Source organism: Nansenia antarctica (assembly GCF_963989245.1).
Source record: "Nansenia antarctica genome assembly, chromosome: 17".
Lineage (NCBI taxonomy): Eukaryota > Metazoa > Chordata > Actinopteri > Argentiniformes > Microstomatidae > Nansenia > Nansenia antarctica.
Window position 1 is genome coordinate 12,453,904 of NC_137687.1, and position 17,733 is coordinate 12,471,636.

Below are 17,733 nucleotides of genomic sequence, written 5' to 3' on the forward strand. Positions count from 1 at the left end.
CACTATCCACTAGACCACCACTACCCCCCCCCCACACCCTCTCTCTCTCTCTCACTCTCTCTCACTCCCACCCTTACAACTCCAGTATGGGATCTCAACCATTGATGCACATTTGAACAATGGGTTTTGTATTCTCTCTGCATTCTCTCTGCCCTGTTCACCCAAAATTAAATGTAAATGCCAATGGAATAATGTGAGTCAGAGCGCTGCGGATGTGTTTCATCCATTATTTACATCCAGCTTAGCCTTTCTGCCACGTGTTCGCAAACCGTGCTGCAAACAAGAATGGATCAATAAATGACAGAAATCAAATCTGTATTTGAAGCGAGCCTCCTTGGGTAGGTACCCTGACCATAAGCCTCTTTGTGCACCTTCCTGCTGGGTGCCCTTGAGGAGAGATCAGTTCTGTTAGAGGGAAAAAAAGGGCCAATGTTTGTTGTGATCAGTGGTTTACACAGTCGGAGGGAATGCTGTGTTGTGCGTGTGTGTCTGTGTGTCTGTCTGTGTGTGTGTGTGTGTGTGTGTGTGTGTGTGTGTCTGTCTGTCTGTCTGTCTGTCTGTGTGTGTGTGTGTGTGTGTGTGTGTGTGTGTGTGAATGAGAGGCCACTGTAAAGCACTTTGGAATAAGGCACTTTTTGTGTGTGTGTGTGTGTGTGTGTGTGTGTGTGTGAGTGTGTGTGTGTGTGTGTGTGTGTGTGTGTGTGTGTGTGAGTGTGTGAGTGTGTGTGTGTGTGAGTGCGTGAGTGCGTGAGTGTGTGAGTGCGTGCGTGCGTATGAATGTAGATTTTTCTTAACGTTCATGCATACCTGGTTGTTGTCTCTTCTGACCGAAGGAGTGGGTGAGGGTATGCATCGATGTTTGTCAATTTATCATTTTTCTATTTTGTTCATAGCATGTTGTTCTGTACATAGAAACCTAGTCCAATGTTTTTCTTCTAATGAGTATTCTCTGTTGTGTTATCTAGTGCTTCGGCCTACTGGGAATTAACGGGGCGGGAAAAACAACCACCTTTAAGATGCTGACGGGGGATATCGCGGTCTCCGGCGGAGAGGCCTTCCTAAATGGATACAGGTGATGAGCCACCAGTTGTTTAGCACGCTTACCCACTCATCATAATTACCCACCCAAGATGGCTCATATGGGGATTTAGCTAAGGGAATTTTGCATTTGCCTTCTTCTCTATTTCTGACTTTCTGTTTCTCAGCATTATCTTAGCTCTCTTTTGATTCGCTCACAGTCTCTCTCTCGCACACGTTCTTTTCGACCCTTTTCGACCTGTGTTTCTCTTATGCCACTTTTTTAAAAATGACGTCTCGTACATTCTTTATTCTCTCTTCATGTCTCCTCTCCGTCTCCTACATTTTCTCTCCTGTATATTTAATTCCTTGGCAAATCCTCTCCCTCCCTCCCGACTCTCTCTCTCTCTTACACACACAGATGAATGGAAGCCTTGTATAAACTTAAAGGGCACTTTCAGCCTCTCAAATGTAAGCCGATGTTTCTTCGTATTTTTAGAAAAAGAATATCTTCCTCTCAGATCAAGATGGAGTGTTCTATCTCTATGGAAACAATACGAGGCAATCGGTCGACGCACGCTTCTTGTCATTTGTTGCCATAGTTATTCATTTGTAAAACTGGTAATTGACTTTATGTTGAACAAAGAGACGGATCTCAACATAAAGAACCTAAACACAGAGACGCTTAAGTCGATTAACGATGCTGCCGGAGATCAAAGACAATCTCTTTGGACCTTCAGGGAATGATAAACAAAACAAAAAACGACAGAAATACACCCGCCCTCTGTTTTCAACTCATTGCATAGGTATATATGGAGGATGAGATAATGATGCTTTGAGCATGACATAGAAAAAGTATAATTTCACAAATAAGGATGTTTGTTTTCCCCCAAATCTCAAAGCATGAGAGGGGGTGTCATATCGTGGTTTGAGAACAACTGTGATCAAAGGCACAGCTGAGTGCCAACGACCTGCTCAGCCATGCTCAAACCACCATATAGGATGATATAGCACAGCCTTAAGTGTGCTATTGCTTTTATACAACAGTTGTACACCGACAGTAACAATTCTGACAATAAGCATTGGTCCTGGAGCTGCTTTTGATTGATTGATTGATTGATTGATTGAGAATGTTTATTTTGGTCCCCTATACAATTCACAATATAGATATAAAAAATGTACCCAGTCACTATGTATAACACCAGGACCAAAAAGGTGTAGGCTGAAGCCATGGCTTATTGCGTCTACCCTTGTTACATGTATGTTTTTTTTCCCATGAATGCATAATCATGCTTTTCATGAGAGATTGTATTGGTTTCTGCCCTCCACATAGATACATAGTTCCGAAACCGACCACTGTAGTTAGGGATGCAGGTTTGTCGCTAGTTCGGAAGTGGGTGGCCTGATTATGATTGACACGGCAACGGAAGCTAACCACTGACCTGGCTTGCTAGCTAGCTTCGTTCGCGACGTTAGTGCCAGTAGGCCTACTGATTGCTGGATATGTGTCTGTTTGGCTGCTTCACTTCAGTTCTGATGAGTATACAGCTTCTACTGGATTCACCAGATGGGACTGCTGTCACTTGCGTGACAAGAGAATTGCTGATGCACCCTAATTCAAAATTGGAAAACGGTTTACAAATCAGGACTCATGCTGATGTAGCAAGCAAAGTAATATTAAGCTTAATAAATCATAATCAAGCATAATATATCTTTATTTAGTGAATTCCATTTTGTGAGATAGGCCTAAGCCTGGGAGGGGAGGGGAGAAATTCTTCTTGTCACACACCGCCCCTCCTGGTGCCCCCACGGTTGAAAAACGTCTAGCTTAAGTGCCCTTTTGATTGGCAAAAATGCCCTTTTGAGTGACGAAAATGAGAGGATGTGCCCTATTGGTGCCCCTCCAATGGTCTAAATTTGACCATGTGCCCCCACAGTTGAAAAACGTCGCACTAAAGTGCCCTTTTGAGTGGCAAAATTAGAGGATGTGCCCTATTGGCTGCCCTTCCAATGGTCTAAACTTGACCATGTGCACTGATGGGGTCCCATGTTGTGCAGTAGGTGCCCTTTTTTTCTTTTCGCCCCTGCCCTTCAAACAGCCTGAGTCCGCCACTGCCCCCTGGAGTCCTATGAGAGATATGATTGAGATATGATTGTCGCAATGAAGCCAGGAAATGTTTAACCGTCATGAATTACTATCGACATCTGATTGGTGGCACCAGAACCACTAACGCAGGTGCAGTCCGTTGCTTAAGTAGAGGCAAGTTGTAGTCCGTGAAGTACAGGGAATGCACTTCGTAAAACCCAAAACTGTCATTCGGTTAACATGGTGTAATGTTGATTTAGGCCAACATTTTGTCAGCTCCTTTGTTGTTGCAACTGTCATGGAACTCTCACGACACCCACAGTACTCATCCTTAAAATACAGACAGCAATGCATTCTCTTGGCAACCAGTTCTACCCCAATAAAACCACCATCCATCCATCCTTCCCTCTATCTATATCTATATCTTCTTTCATCTATCTGGCTATCCTACCCTCTACTATCTCACTTCCCTTCAACTACCCAGCTACTCTATCCTTCTATAGTTCCACAGTTAACCAATCTTTCAAATGTCCCCACTACCAGAATAAGACTGCGGCACTGCCCACAATGTTTTGCATTTAGTAGGCTAACTTCTGCTTGGTGTTATGCTAACAATGCCCTCTCTTTCCTACTTACTCTCTTTGCTATTACAAATACGTCCATCCAGCTGTGATTACTTTTTTTTTTACCCAACAAATTGTCATGCTACAGCTGGAGCAAACACATTGTCGGCAGATTAACTGAACCCTCTATAGACAGCGGGAAGCATTTTTTCGATATGCGAGTTAAGCTTTCCCCCTACCTTCTGACTGGAGATGACATACAAAGATAGGCCCCATGGTGTGAAGCAAATGCATATGCCCAAAAATAGGATTTTCTTTTTCCTTTTTTCTTTTAAAGTCACCAGGGACCAAGTGTACATAATGTAAAATTAACTTGTGTATTTTTTCTCACTCTGGTTCAAAAAAACAAAGTCTCTGTCTTTTTCTTCTCAAGCTGTGATGCATTGGTTGCAGTGGATCAACATTTCATGAGAGTTTTTTTTTACAATGAACTAGAAAACAAACAACAAAATAGAACTTTATTCTGTGACCTCCATTTAAATTAATATTGTGTCTTTCAACGTTCTCTCTTTGAAGCTTGTGTTTTACCATGTACTGTATATAATGTTTTGAGAGTGGTTTTGCTAGAGTGAACCCTCTCAGTTAGTTGATATAAGCATTGGAGAAACATATAGTACAATTGTGTAAAAATGGTGATGTAAACTAATAGAACTCATCATAAACATTATTTCATTAGCCTCATAGCATAATTGCCAGTCATATTTTGACCAAATTGAGATATCTGCCTAACTCTACTCTCCTAACACTGCTGATTCACTGTGCATTATTGCCTACTATGCCATCAGCCTATCAGAATGCTTGTTACATTCCACCATCACTATCTGCCCAAGTCATCTCTTTGACATCGGCATTTTCGGCACTACATACAAAGATGGTTCGGCTGACAACAAATGAAGGATGACTTAGGCAATTATGCTATGAGGCTAACAATTTGAACTTGTATGTGTCTGAAAAATGTTCCCGTGATGTTTGTCACAGCATAAGGACAGAGATGAGGGATGTCCACCAGAACATGGGCTACTGCCCTCAGTTTGACGCCATCAACGACCTCCTGACGGGCCGGGAGCATCTGGAGTTCTACGCCAGGCTGCGAGGAGTGCCGGAGGAGGAAGTAACCATGGTAACGTTGACAGTTGTGACACAGTCATGATCATTTTGGTCCGCATGTCGGCAACCAATCAAAATGTTCCGACTTTTCTTTTGATACACGGAACTACGTTTCTACGTCGCTGAGAATCACAACACAAACTAGTCGCTAGTCAAGCCAAAATACTGCAACGAAATGGATTGAGTGAGTAATCCCCGCTGCTACCTAGTTAACTATAACACTACTTTACATTGTTAGCAGGCTCACAAAAACAACCTGTGTTAGTTGACTAGCGATGTGTCATTGATTTTCAACAACGCGGAAATGTATTCACATTTTTCGAAAGAAAAGTCGGATCGTTACATCGGATCCCGACATGAGGACCTAAGCATTAGAATGTGTCGCATTATTACTATTTTTACATCGAACCTGGTTACTCCAACGTTCTCATAATATTCAGCACCATTCGATTCGAAAATTAACTGTTTTTTAAAAGTTATTATTCAAAGCTGGCGAGGAAGAATAACTTATTATATTTAGGATGTTTCTGGCTATACAATACCCTTCTTAATTGTACAAGAGTGCATACTCATAGGCCTAGATCAGAGGTCACTAATAGACACCGTCCTATCCGGACCCAGACCTATAACCGATAAATGATTGAGAATGATTACATTTTGACGGCGCATTCCTATCTTAATCTGCACAGATGTTCTAGTCTTTAGGGTGCTGGTTTAGCGGCGCTACTCAGCCAATGGAATCTGTGCATTCTGCTAAGCGTTGTTGGCTGGAGTCAGTGAGATGAGAGATACACACACAGGGGATGACGAGACGAGAGACGACGCAGAGAAATAAGTTAGAGAAAAGTCCTGGCGTGCTCCCAAACAAAAAAGGTAGACAGCGAAAACAGAACTTAATGGACAGACAGACATTCATTCTTCCCTTGGGACAGTTTTTCTCAGTTGCTAAAACACTAAACCTCTGAACCAAATTCTCAGTGGCCTAAACTCATTTGTCGAATCAAACACTCTTTTGGCCAAACCTTAAACACTGTTCAGGTACTTAGACACAATTTTGCAAAACTCATCCGCTCTTTCTTGCCAAATCTTAAACACATTCTCAGTCACTAAACACATTTTCACACTGTGATACACTTGGCAGCAGAATGTGAACACAACTCCAACACAGTTGTCATGTTACACACAAAATATACATTTAACACACATTATTTCTAATGATGTGATCAGACCAATTGGGCAGGATAACAGTCAGTTCAGAGCGCACAGGTGGCACATGTGCATCCGTCTACAATGGACGGAAACATACAGAGAGGCAGAGGAGGAAGAGTTCGTGTGAGAGGTGGTGGAGGAGGAGGAAGAGGCCGAGGAAGTCCAAGAACAATCATTACTGATGAAATCCGCGCAACTATTGTAGACCATGTTGTTGTTCATGGGATGACAATGAGGGAAGCAGGACAAAGTATCCAACCCAATTTGAGCAGATTCACTGTGGCCAGCATCATCAGGACATTCAGGGCCCTATTATGCACTTCTTAACTTGCCGTCTTAAGTCTTAATTAAGACGCACCGCCAGGTTAAGACCTACCGCCACCCTTATTATGCGCTTCATACGCGCTACTGCTATTATGCCGGTGTCGATAGGCGCCCACACATAAGACGTAATACTCCCGTGCATATATTACTCATTGTGGGAGTGTTCATATGTTAATGAAGTGCACTAGGCGCCCCTGCTATTATGCGATCTGACTTTGCTCCTAGCGCTAAGAAGTGGTTTGAAAAGTTCTTAAGTTTAGACTTCATGCACGTTTTGAAACACGAGCGCGCCTCCGCGGTTTGCGCATGCATGTGGGCACACATGAACACGCACGTGGCTCCACGGCAAGACGTCAATTACGGTCACAGTATAAATGCTTTATTTCAGAAGGGAGAGGCAGAGAAGCGCGCTGACCTCCTTCTTAGGACTTCCATAATAGCATAGCGCTAATGACTCAACGCAGCCGGTTCTTAAAGGGAATGGCACCTGGCACGCTGATTGGGTTGATTGAGAAGACGCCCAAAACACACCCATGACTAATTTCTTTGCTTAGCGCCGGGTTTTAGGCGCCCACTACCGCACGCATAATAGCAAAGTGGCCTTGACCACGCCTCCACGTCTTACGTTTAGATCTACCGCCTCGTCTTATTGCTTAAGACTTATGAAGTGCATAATAGGGCCCTCAGAGTTTGTAAGTGCATATTCCCCTTTGTAGAATTGAAAGACGACCAAATGGGGGTGGAAGGACTGCACTTTTCTCCCAACAACAAGAAGCACTCATTGTTGACATGAGAGGCTGAGGAAGACCAGGAACAACCATTACTGATTAAATGTTGTTGTTCATGGGATGACAATGAGGGAAGCAAGACAAAGTGTCCAACCCAATTTGAGCAGATTCTCTGTGGCCAGCATCATCAGGACATTCGTACATTTGACATTTGTAAGTGCATTCCCCTTTGTAGAATTGAAAGACGACCAAAAGGGGGTGGCAGCACTGCAATTTTCTCCCAACAACAAGAAGCACTCATTGTTGACACGGTCCTTCAAAATAATGCCACCCGACTCTGTGAAATCCGACTCTGTGAAAGCAGAGAGTGATTGAAGACGAAGTGTACAGAGTACCCTTTGATCGCAACTCTGCAAGAGCCAAAGATCCAAGGCCGGCTTTACACCACAGGTCGAAGTGACACGATTCAGATTTTTTTACTCACGTTTTTTCTCATGTGGCACAGATCGGATATGTAACATGTAGGTGTAAGCAGTAAAAAAGCACATTGACTCTGATATTCTCAGATCCGATTCAGGCCTGAATATCAAGCCGGCCTCAATCAGATACGAATCTGATATGTGTCATTTCGACACATACTTCAGTACCAGCACCTCAGCAAAGTCTGATCATGGATGAGCGGTGGTATTTTCACTATTATAATATATATATATATAAAAGGGATTATAATTTCTGGAGTGCATATACTGTAAATGCACTATTGCAGAAGTCTGTCTTTCTGTAATTCCGCACTTACTGTAATAAACTACTTTTAATATATTTTTATAGAGAGTGTTTGACCTGGATTCCATTGAAAGGCCCCATGAATACATTTCCATAGATGAAGCAGGGTTCAATCTGGCAAAAAGGAGGCCGAGAGGCAGGAACACAATTGGTCAACGTGCCGTTGTGGAAGTCCCTGGCCAGCGTGGTGGCAATGTCACTCTTTGTGCAGCCATAAGTAACTGGGGGGTTCTCCACGGTCATGCAAACCTGGGGCCATATAACACTGAACATCTCCTTACATTTCTGGGTGGTCTACAGGATATTATGGCTGCGCGTGAGCAGCTGCATCAGCAAGCAGATGTCATAGGTTCAGAGCTTTCACCGTGCCATCCTGATACAACCAGCGCTTCATAATGGTTTTCCTTCCACCTTTCAGCCCCTTCCTGAATCCAATAGAGTTGTTTTTCTCTGCGTGGCGGTGGAAGGTCGATGACAGACAGCCCTACACCAGGGCAAATTTATTGCAGGCAATGGAACAGGCCTGTGATGATATAACTGTGGAGTCAATGCTGGGTTCGAACACAGGATAAGTGGTTTTGAGGTGATATTTTGAGTTTGGTAGAAAAGTCTAGGGTTTTGTGAATGTAGTTTGAATTTTTGGATTTGTGTTTAAGGTTTTGAGAAAATGGGTGGAGGTTTCATGAAATGTGTTTGAGCAACTGAGAAAAATGGTAAAAGCAGCACTGTGAAGTGCCACTACGAGACTAAACACACATCTTTTGAACGAACATATCCACTCAAATCCACTCAAATCTGAACAGATATACACAATCTAAGAGCCCAATATGATCTATCCAGCAGCCCAACAATGTGCTAATGAATGTTCCCTTAAATTGCTTGGATTTTGGGTCGACATAAAAAAGGCTTTTGTGGAAAAACCTTTGCTTGAGGAAATGTTCTCTAACTGGACCTTGTTGAATTCTAATTGAATACCTCGCTCGCTAGTCAAGCCAAAACACTGCAGTGCAATGGATTCGGTGAGTAACCCCCACCACTCTACACTAACTAGGTACTAGTGGGGATTACTCACCGAATCCATTGCATTGCAATATTTTTCTTGACCAGCTTTCACCAGCTGCTGTCACATATATTATATATAAGGGTGCTGGTTGGAGAGCTCTGGCTCTGGGTAAATGCCTTTACATTATTCACCATGCCCTGCAGTGAGGCCAGCCCTGTAGTGTGGCCAGCCCTGTGTCTGCATGGCCCCTCAGCAACAATGGCCCCATGGCCCCTCGACTCAAGCCTTAGACCGGAGGCCAGGCTTTGATCTCAGACCAGCTCCGCTGAGCGCAGGGACCCAGTTTCTCACTGTTAGCACTGGTCCCAGATCAGTAGCGTCCACTGTTTTCGTGCTTCACTGTGGCAATTTTGGCTCCAAGAAGAAGACCCACGAGAGAGTCGGCGGGTCACATCATTAGTCGATAAACACGTCAATGTAATTGATCAACGGTTGTAAAAATGTACGCCCTTGGTGGTTGTAACGAGAGTCTGAATATGTTAAGAGTACAATGCCTTAGGACAGAGACTGAGAACCACAGGGTTAATGCATACTGGTCATATTCCTGATGAGCGAGTGTTATTTAGGTTGTGGTGTGTGACCTAGAAACCCACAATGCACCACAGTGGCCTTAATAAAGGAGCTATGATGATGCCAGTCATGCATGCCCGGCATCTCTTTCCAGGGTGATGTCCCCGAACGCCAGAAACCTTGACAGCACAGAACCTTTGTATGTGTTTCTGTTTGTTATTCATTTAGGTGGCAGAGTGGGGGATCCAGAAGCTAGGCTTGGTGAAGTACTCCAACAAGACAGCGGGAACCTACAGCGGAGGGAACAAACGCAAGCTCTCCACTGCCATGGCTTTGATTGGATGCCCGCCTGTGGTCTTCCTGGTAAGACGATTGGCTGAAAGACCAGTGGAACACCATTCTCACATTTAAAGCTCTTTTTTTTTAGCACCTTTGAACGACAGTGCATGATGCTTTAGCCAATTAAGAATATAATGAATGTTTTCTTTTTATAAGCAAAAAACGACATGGGACCAATTGTAGGATGTAGGCAGGCTTGTCTGCATGTCTTACAGCACACACACACACACACATGCACACACACACACACACACACACACACAAATCCAAGTATACACATGCACACACATATAAATCCACATGCACACATACAGGTCATTCACAGATGTGCAGTGACCTTCAATCCCATATACTGTAATCTTGTATTGTAGCGATATGCATGAATAACATTTCCCGATTTCAATAGAAGTTCCAACCAATTAAACAGACAAACATCAAATGTAATCAGCGGATTGGCATCATACTGACTGTGGCACAGAAACAATCTCAATACAAAGTAACATCAACATAGAAAAGATAACATTAACTGTATATCAGGGGAGGATTTTGGACGTAGAAATCAGAGGACGGGCTCATTGCATTGAAACGGAATTGAATGTGTATTTGACACAGTTCCTTATTCTGTTCCATGCATTATTTAACAGCCAATCAGAAGGCTCGATATTACAGCCAATCAGAGGGCTGTATTTAACAGTCCATCAGAGGGCTCAAGATTACACCATACTAAAATCCTAACTATTACTCCAGACCTTGGACTTCAAAATACACACACACACACACACACACACACACACACACACACACACACACACACACTGGAGTCATTGAGATGGACGTCAGCCAGCACAACAGCAGGAGTCTGGGCCAGGTCAGGATGGGAGGCTACATGATGTATGATTATATTATTAGGTTCAATAGACAAGAGGTAACGGCATGCTACATCAGTTGCCAAACACTGTGTAGGAAAGTGTGACAGTGGTGGGAGTGAGATCAGCATATCTGACTGTTCTTTGGATAACATGTACGCTAGTTGCAATTGTTCTGCTTTTAGAGTGTGCTGTGTTTGAGTGCACTCATTCCTGCTTTGCATTCATGTGAAAATATATAGATTCATCTCCATATTCTATCTCTTTCACTCGTCTCTTTTCCACAAAACGAAGCATGTCAACCCTATTGTTTTGTTCTGTCAGTAAACCAGCAAGAGCCACTCAGTCCCTCTTCTGGTTGTTTTAGATTGTACACACACGCACACACACACACACACACACACACACACACACGCACACACACACACACGCACATACACATACTATATCAAGGTCATATTCTGAATGGAAAGCACTGAGTTTGGGACAACTTAATAACACATGAATGTCTTCCTATTCCCACACTAGCTGTATTGTTGTGTGTAGGCAGATTATAGTCCATACAGTACTTCGACACATAAACTACATTTTACATTTACATTTTTGGCATTTAGCAGACGCCTTTTTCCAAAGCGACTTACAATCGATACATTAGACTAAGCAAGTGAAACATCAATCCACCAGTCGTAGCAGGAAGAGTAATCTAACTCAGGCCAGGGGGCCACTGGCAGTCTCAGTGATAGAAGACACTGGTCCTCTTCGTGTTTTTAGGCACTGGAGAAACAGTACAAGTGCCTTGGAGTTAAACTGATGTCTGTTTACTACTACAGATCACCACTTACAAGTACGTCCTTCTGACTAGTCAGCCGTTTGAAAAGAAGGGTCCTCTTTGAAGATATGCCTCTCTGCTCTGTGCCAGATGGGAGGAGATAGTAGAAATCTTAGGAGACACAGTAATAAACTATATCCTATTTTGACACTCGCACATGCTTGTGTGGTATATATTCTACATGCTGTCTGTCGGTGTGGGCCTGCCCTGTGCCCTGAGACAGAGGGATAATGTCATGTTAGAGAGAGTAAGCAGTGAGCAGTTGTGTGGTGGAGCACAAGAGTCTCGCTTGGCAGCCTGAAGGCGCTGCTACATTGGCTTTGCACAGGGACACGGTCGGCATGGCGATGTGCATCCCCCCCCTGGGATCTCTGGGATGCTGGTCGTGTAAGAGCCGGGGCGGGAGCAGGCAGGGAGCACAGGCAACGGGGCTGAGTCTCTGTCTCTTTCTAATCGTGCATGGACAGACTACCCTGAGGAGAGAGAGAGAGAGAGAGAGAGAGAGAGAGAGCGAGAAAGTGCACGTATTGCATCCAGTGCCTGTCTGTGTGTCCGTGTCTGTTTGTAAATGTATGTTTGAGCACTTGCACAAGTCTGGATACAAGGAATGTGTGTCTTGTAAATGTGTGTGTGTGTGTGTGTGTGTGTGTGTGTGTGTGTGTGTGTTTGAGTGTGTCTGGGCCTCTGTGATTTCCTTTGGTCAGCTCTGAAAGTGCCCGACGCCCTCAGCCTTTCTCCAAGCAGCTCTCAAGAAAATACAAAGCTCCTTCACTCTGCTTTAATGTCACTGCTAACAGAAGCCATTGAAGTATAAGATGGCTTTCATATACGTATGGTCTTCCAAACTAAAAAAGGAATATAGTGTCAAAAGTATATTTTTGTGATATCTAAGTTAAGGACCTATATGGATTTGACACTTTCATGTATAATAAACATCTTTATTTTATTTTATGTATCTTTTATTTTTTTACTTTTGTTCAGTTACATTTGGGGTGTGTGCCCATCGACCGTTGAAGTTGCCCTGAGACTCTGCGGTGTAGAAAACACTGATGTGACATGGCAGGATGACATACTGTACAGGATGTACATTTACATTGACATTTTTGTCATTATTATTGACAAATATCGCCATATTCCAAAGCGACTTACAATCGATACATTTGACTAGGCAAGTGAAACATCAATCCACCAGTTCTAGCAGGAAGATAAATCTAGCTCAGGCCTGGGGCCACTGGCAGTCGTCATGAAAGTTGTTTTTTGTTTTTGCTTTTTATAGACACTGGAGAGACAGTACAAGGGGGGCAGTACAAGTCTTAGTAGGCATAGTATAGGGGAAAAGCAGGTGTCTCCGGAGGCGCAGTGCTGGGGGGTAGTAATGTCTGAATTGTAATTGTAATTGTAATTGTTGTGGATGTAATTGTCGTAGAACGCTGAGGTTTCATTGTGTTGTTCTACGCCTGTAGGATGAGCCGACTACAGGGATGGACCCCAAAGCCCGGAGGTTTCTGTGGGACTGCATCCTGAGTGTCATCAAAGAGGGACGATCTGTCATCCTGACCTCACACAGGTGACTCATCTTACTAGTCATGCATCTAATAAAAAAATATGTTTTTTTATCATGAACGATTCATCCGATTACTGAAATGGAAGATGAACGGATGGCTGCTGAAACGATGACGGAAGAGGCAGATGTACAATTGTATTATTCTCCCTGTTGAAATGAAGTCGGATCTCCATTTCAACTCCATTAAAAAATATGTTTTAGTTGTTCTATGATCGGATCAAATACAATAACGGTGCAATTACCAAAACAACTCGCAGTTTAACTCAAACTGCAACAGTCATTAGTCAGGCATAGTCGGTAATAGACATTCATCTTTATTCATTTCACATTTTTCCAAACAGCAGTAGGTGGAAATCTGTTTAGTCTCGAATTCTTTATCCCTATCCTGTATCTTCTCCTTTCAAAGAAAACAAAAAGGCATTTGTTGTCTTAGCGGTAATGGCTGAGTTGCATCCAATCTTCCATATCACAACCAGGTGCTTTTGTTTGTCGAGAACTGAATTCACCAGGTTTTACATTGTCATAATCCTAATTGTGCCATCCCTCAGTAAAGCAGCAAAGGCTTCGCCTCAGCAAGAAATGAATCACACTGCAGCTAATATGGCTGAGGAAACAAAAAATACAGAAGTGCGGGGAACAAATATGTACAGATGTTATCCTCCACTCTCTAATTACGTTATTTGTCGTCCATTGGGCTGGGGTGTCAAAGGAGATGTGTAGAAATGATCACCAGGGCCCACCAACCATCCTGTTCCCTCAACCTTAACTGGGGATGAAAAATTGGAAGGCACATTTCAAACAGAGGCATGTGTTTTGTGTTTCTGTTGTTTGTTTGTTTTTAAAGGGAAAGAGTTGGAGCGTGGTCATGGTTTCCTACAAAGCTCTTCCTGTTGTGTGAAGCACAGTGAACGTAGGATAACTTGAGATAGCTCAACCACATTTTTATTTATTTGTTTATTTAAAAGGGACAATGGACAGTCATTGATTGTCGCTGAATTAGCTGCGTAGCTATGCATCAGCAGTCCCTGGGCAGGTAAATCCACAGGGGAAATGCGGCCTCAGATGTTATCAACAATTTAAAACAGAACTACAGGACATAAAAATATCACATGAAACAGAACTACAGGAAATAAAAACATCACACGTTACACTCAAGAAAACATTACATGAAATATGACATCATAAAAAAAAGAAAAGAAAAGAAAGAAAACATTTTTGGCTCCGTGTGGTCAGTGGTCACATGATCGGTTATCTATCAGCCATGATTTCAGTTTTGATTTGAAGCCGGTCAGAGAAGAACATGGGGAAACATTGTATTTCATTCATATTGACATAACTAAATAATGTACTTTAGCTGCATACAGAGGACATCTGACCACAAACATATATTATGTCCCAATGACGTACATCATGGGTTGGCCAGCCCTGCTAATTGAGAGGGGGGCACACTTTTGTTCCAGTCGAGTACTAACCACCCGACCAACCACCAATCATTCGAAGAGTAAAAACAAAACACGGTGAAGCAGCTTTCAGTCACGCTGCCGCATGCTCCTGGAACAAACTCCCTGAAGAAATCAAACAGGCCCAAACCCTTAAAATATTTAAATCTAAGCTAAAAACCTTCATGTTTTGCAGCAGGTATGATTAAACACAAACACTTCTATCAATGTATTTTTTCCATTAACTATTGTCTTATTACATGTTTTATCTATTTACTTCTTATATTTGCTTTTATTCATTGTAATTTATTTTATTACTATGCTCCTCTTACTGTATTTTTAAATAATGTATGTAAAGCACTTTGAATTGCCCCTGTTGTATGAAATGTGCTATACAAATAAACTTGTCTTACCTTGCCTAACCATTGATATACAGTACAGCTATGCACTACTAACTACAGACCTCCCAATGGATTCCTATGAGAGATGTGATTGGTGCAGTGAATCCAGGAAGTAGTGTTAAACGCGGTTCATAGCAGCATCTGATGACCAACCTTGACACTGACACAGGCGGTTGAGTCCGTTGCTAAAATAGATTTTCCACAGCTGGGCTTTCTAGTCCCACCCCGTCGTATGATCTCTAGTTTGTTTACATTCTGCAGTTCATAAGGTGATCTATATGGAGACACTAGCAATACAAACATAAATCAAATAGCCTCCGGCAATTTTTCGAGCACATTGTGAGAATTGTAAAAAAAAAAATAAAAAAAAAAAATTCAATTGTATCAATTCGATTTTGATAGGCAACTAAAGCACTTAAATGATAAGAAACTCCCACCCTCACTCTAAACCAGAAGCGGCTACCAAGTCCATGTTTTAAGCACAGAATAGACTCAGAAGTAAGCACTGCTGAAGCACAGGAGTGACTGGAAAAAGCAATTGGCCTTGGGATGCACTGCTTTAGCCCACTGTGGAAATGGGGCTACTGGGGATATGTGCAGGAATGGAGAGAGAAAAAAGCCTGCACATCTTATAGCTCTTCGGGAATAGTGTTAACCAACCATGAACTACCCATGACATTTCAGGAAGCACTCACATTGCCAATACTCTTCCAAAGTAGGTCCCAGTGCTCCAGTATGTCGTCTGTACAGTGAGATCTCTCTTTCTTTCCCTCTCTTAACAGCATGGAGGAGTGTGAGGCACTCTGCACTCGCATGGCCATCATGGTGAACGGACAGTTCAAGTGCCTGGGTAGCATACAGCACCTCAAGAGCAGGTGAGATATCAAATGATAAAAAAAAAAAAAAAAAAAAAATCAAAAAAGTACAATGTTGTAGATATAATTGTCGATGATGGTCATTTAGTATGGTTATAGCCAAAGCAAAGGCATATGTATGTAGTTATTGTTAGCACCATGCACCTACCAGCATACATCAATCCCAGATAGAAAAAAAGCTGATAACGTGAAACTGGTGATATAAAAACACTATTGATCTATTGATCTATATCACTATTGATCTATTGATTGCACTCTGTGCTGGCTGAAGTCTGGCATTCGATGTTGTCATCTGTGAAAAGTATTGCTAAAGTGTCAGTGCATGCATTTATTAAACATTGGATTTTCAGCTGAAGAGCGCAGCTCTCTCTTAGCCACTCACAACTTCTATCCCCATGTCAATCAAACACCGTTCTATCATTTGGTGATATGGTTTGATATTTGGTTGATATGAAATAAAACTATAGGCCTCCTCCAACCAGTATTTGGTCTATTGAAAGTTCATATGTATTCCTTACTGACTTGACAACTAGCTGAGATGCCTCTTCTACTTGGTTAACCAACAGCTAGCTAAACCAGTTAACAGTTTGTAATAAACATTGAAAGATTATTATTTTTTTACAAAGTTACTGTTGCTATCTACCGTACATACCGACATGGAAAGAAACATTGTCGCTATCTGGCCTCTGGCCTTATCTCAACTCTCTCCATTTTGTTTAATATCTCTTCACTCGGTTCGTGGTAACGTGTCGAATTGAAACCAAGTTGAACCGAATGTGGTTCACAACCTCTGTGTCTAGACTGCATTCTGCAATGCTGCCACAATGCAACGTTAACTTGGAGTGAAGGTCATGTAGCTAGGCTGGTTATCTATCCATGTTGTTGGGCTTTAAGGTTAAACTGTTTATTGCTGTAGCTCTCAGCACTCGTCTTGCAATGCTGTGTGCATTGTTGTTGGTGTGTTATTGTAAGTGTACAGCTAAAGTAGCTAGCTACATTGACACTGGGAATGCAGTTGAAAATGTAGTTGTCAAAATGTAACACGTAACACATGTGTAATGTAACACATACATGTAAATTGCACATTTGCAGTAGTCCATGTTTTTATGATAATTTATATATTGCTTTTACAAGAGTTGGAAAAAGATTGCATTCTTTATCTTCTGTATAACCAACATCAACTTCTGTTTATTGCTATTCACATTATTGACATTTGGGGATGAATTAGTTCACTATTAGTTCACAGGTTCTATGCATCTAAGCTATTCCATATCACAACCTTTTTCCCTTCATAACTATACATCTTTTTTTTTCCGACTCTACATCCCTAATAGCCTTCGCATATGTCACTTAATACATTTTGTCGGGCCTCTATCACCAATTCCCCCTGACCTTAACTACAGCACTTACGTATGCTCTCTGATATTCCCCTGACCTTTCTCAGACCAAACCTTGTATTGCCCAAGTCCCCAGAGTGGTGGTGGGGCCATTCATTAGGTTAGGTACAGGTAGGTGACGTTATTACAGCACTATTGTGTGATCTTCCAGGAGGACACAGGATGAGGACGAGCGGGGGGAGGGTTTCAACGACCCGTGGGCTGGTAGAAAGCTCAATCGACCTGGGGGTCTTGGGAGGAGCGATCCATTTTTCTAGTTGGGGGGGTGTGTGGGGCTCGGTGGGATACATGGGAGGGGAGAATGTTCCACGTGTGATCTCTTGGAGAGAGCAACGATGTCAAGGGTATTTCCCATCAAGAGCGCTGATGTCAAATCATCTCCGGGGCTGTTAAATCACAGAGGAGGAAGAGTGAGAGAGGAGTGTGATGCGCTAACCTGTCCCTCCCAGATGTTGGGGTAATTGACAGATCCTCTGTGTCAATTACTTTCTGTCCTCAGGGAGAGTGGGGGCACTGTCAATAATTCATGAAAGACACTGGAGCCAGCAGTAGTAGCTTAGAGGGAGGCAGGCT

At 42.7% G+C, this 17,733-nt stretch overlaps 1 protein-coding gene across 2 annotated transcripts in view; it reads left to right on the forward strand.

Annotated features, from left to right (window-relative positions):
* Positions 1-17,733, forward strand: part of LOC308172700 (phospholipid-transporting ATPase ABCA1) — a 172,311-nt gene that overhangs the window by 145,319 nt on the left and 9,259 nt on the right. For both annotated transcript variants that reach the window (XM_080547635.1, XM_080547636.1), the window contains 5 exons: positions 966-1,072; positions 4,705-4,846; positions 9,679-9,813; positions 12,948-13,051; positions 15,671-15,763. In XM_080547635.1, the coding sequence (XP_080403761.1) occupies positions 966-1,072; positions 4,705-4,846; positions 9,679-9,813; positions 12,948-13,051; positions 15,671-15,763 (581 nt within the window). The remainder of the gene's footprint in view (positions 1-965; positions 1,073-4,704; positions 4,847-9,678; positions 9,814-12,947; positions 13,052-15,670; positions 15,764-17,733) is intronic.